General features: G+C 39.7%; 1 protein-coding gene across 1 annotated transcript in view; it reads left to right on the top strand.

Annotated features, from left to right (window-relative positions):
• Positions 1-787, top strand: part of LOC110425458 (uncharacterized) — a 6335-nt gene extending 5548 nt beyond the window's left edge. Inside the window, exon 2 of the mRNA XM_021440395.2 lies at positions 39-787. Coding sequence (XP_021296070.2) covers positions 39-693 — 655 coding nt within the window. The 3' untranslated portion in view covers positions 694-787. The remainder of the gene's footprint in view (positions 1-38) is intronic.
• Positions 788-1397: the final 610 nt, after the last annotated feature.

Here is a 1397-nt window from a genome sequence, read left to right as displayed (position 1 = left end):
CACGTACATGATCTGCATTTGATTCCTCTTTGAATTAGATTTACTCACCCAAAGATCATTGCCACTTCCCAGGGTCTTGATCCAAGGTCAACAGCAAATCTGTTCTCGAACTCTTCTTGTGTGGGTGAAAAAACAATCAATGATGAGGATTGTTTCATCCTGAAACTAGAGGCTGAACCCTCAACACTCCGAGCCAGGAGCAGCAGCAACGTTGAGATAATCCGGCACACGGTTTGGGGCTACTTCAGTCAGAGAACAGGTCTCTTAGTCCAACTGGAAGACTCCCATCTCTTAAGAATCAAAGCCCCCGGAAATGACAGCATTTTCTGGGAAACCACGATGGAGTCCTGGATTCAAGACTATAAAACCATAGATGGCATCAACATTGCACATGCTGGCAAGACGTGGGTCTCATTGTTCAGGTTCGGAGAGAACTCCGAGAGCCATTCCAGGACAAGGATGGAAGAGGCTTGGACGATTGAAGAAGTGGATTTCAACATAAAAGGGTTGTCCATGGACTGTTTCCTGCCTCCTGGTGACCTGAAGAAAGAGGAAGAAGGATATGGTATTGTTTCAAGTAATGTAAGGTTGCCATTCAAGCTTAGAAATGGTTCTACTAGGGTTAGTGCTTCCAAAATAGTTGCCATTGATGTTGATGAATGTGATAACTCCTCGGATGATGAAGATTTGTAAATTTGGTTCCTAATTTTTGTAAATATTACCACTACAAAAGTATGTATCCATTTGTAGTTGCATATGGAAATGCCAAAATTTTGAGTACTTGATATTTTAGTTGTTCTACCATATTGTAAAAGTTTTCCTCTACCTTATTTTTGATGGAAACAATATAAAGAAATTATAATATAACCCTTCTTTTAATTTTGTGAATCTCAATCATGGAGCTCATGTTTTAGTACTGAATGGTATTAGATTTGCTGCATGTTGCTTGCTCGAACATTGCTGTTCTAGTTCTAGAGACTCTTGTCTTTGCTCTACGTTCTTCCATTGGTTAGTTGGACAGACTACTTGAATCATAGTGGACCTTTCCTCTCCAATTATGGCTGTAATAATTTTTGTGATTTCGTATTATAAGGACTACTATACCTGCTGTTAACGGTTTGATACGGAGACAGTAAGTCGAAATTAAGGACAGGAGAAGACTGCACTGTTGTGCAGATGCTGCAATGCAAAACATAGATTACAACAGTTTTACAACATTCGAGGCTGTGTAAATTAAATCCAACAAAAGAACACAACATAAATTACACAGCTCGATCAAGCTCTGATACTAATATATAAACAGCACGCCAATTAAGGAATAACTATTGCTAGGAGGTGAGGTCAAGTGCAATGGTACAGAGAATGTACCTGCGAAGTGCTATAACAAGCAAGAGGCT

This window comes from Theobroma umbraticum, unplaced genomic scaffold (assembly GCF_002168275.2).
Source record: "Theobroma umbraticum cultivar Fairchild unplaced genomic scaffold, ASM216827v3 scaffold_81.0, whole genome shotgun sequence".
In the NCBI taxonomy this organism is placed as follows: Eukaryota; Viridiplantae; Streptophyta; class Magnoliopsida; order Malvales; family Malvaceae; genus Theobroma; species Theobroma umbraticum.
The sequence above is the reverse complement of the archived record's forward strand: the minus strand, read 5'-3'. Positions and strand labels throughout refer to the sequence as shown.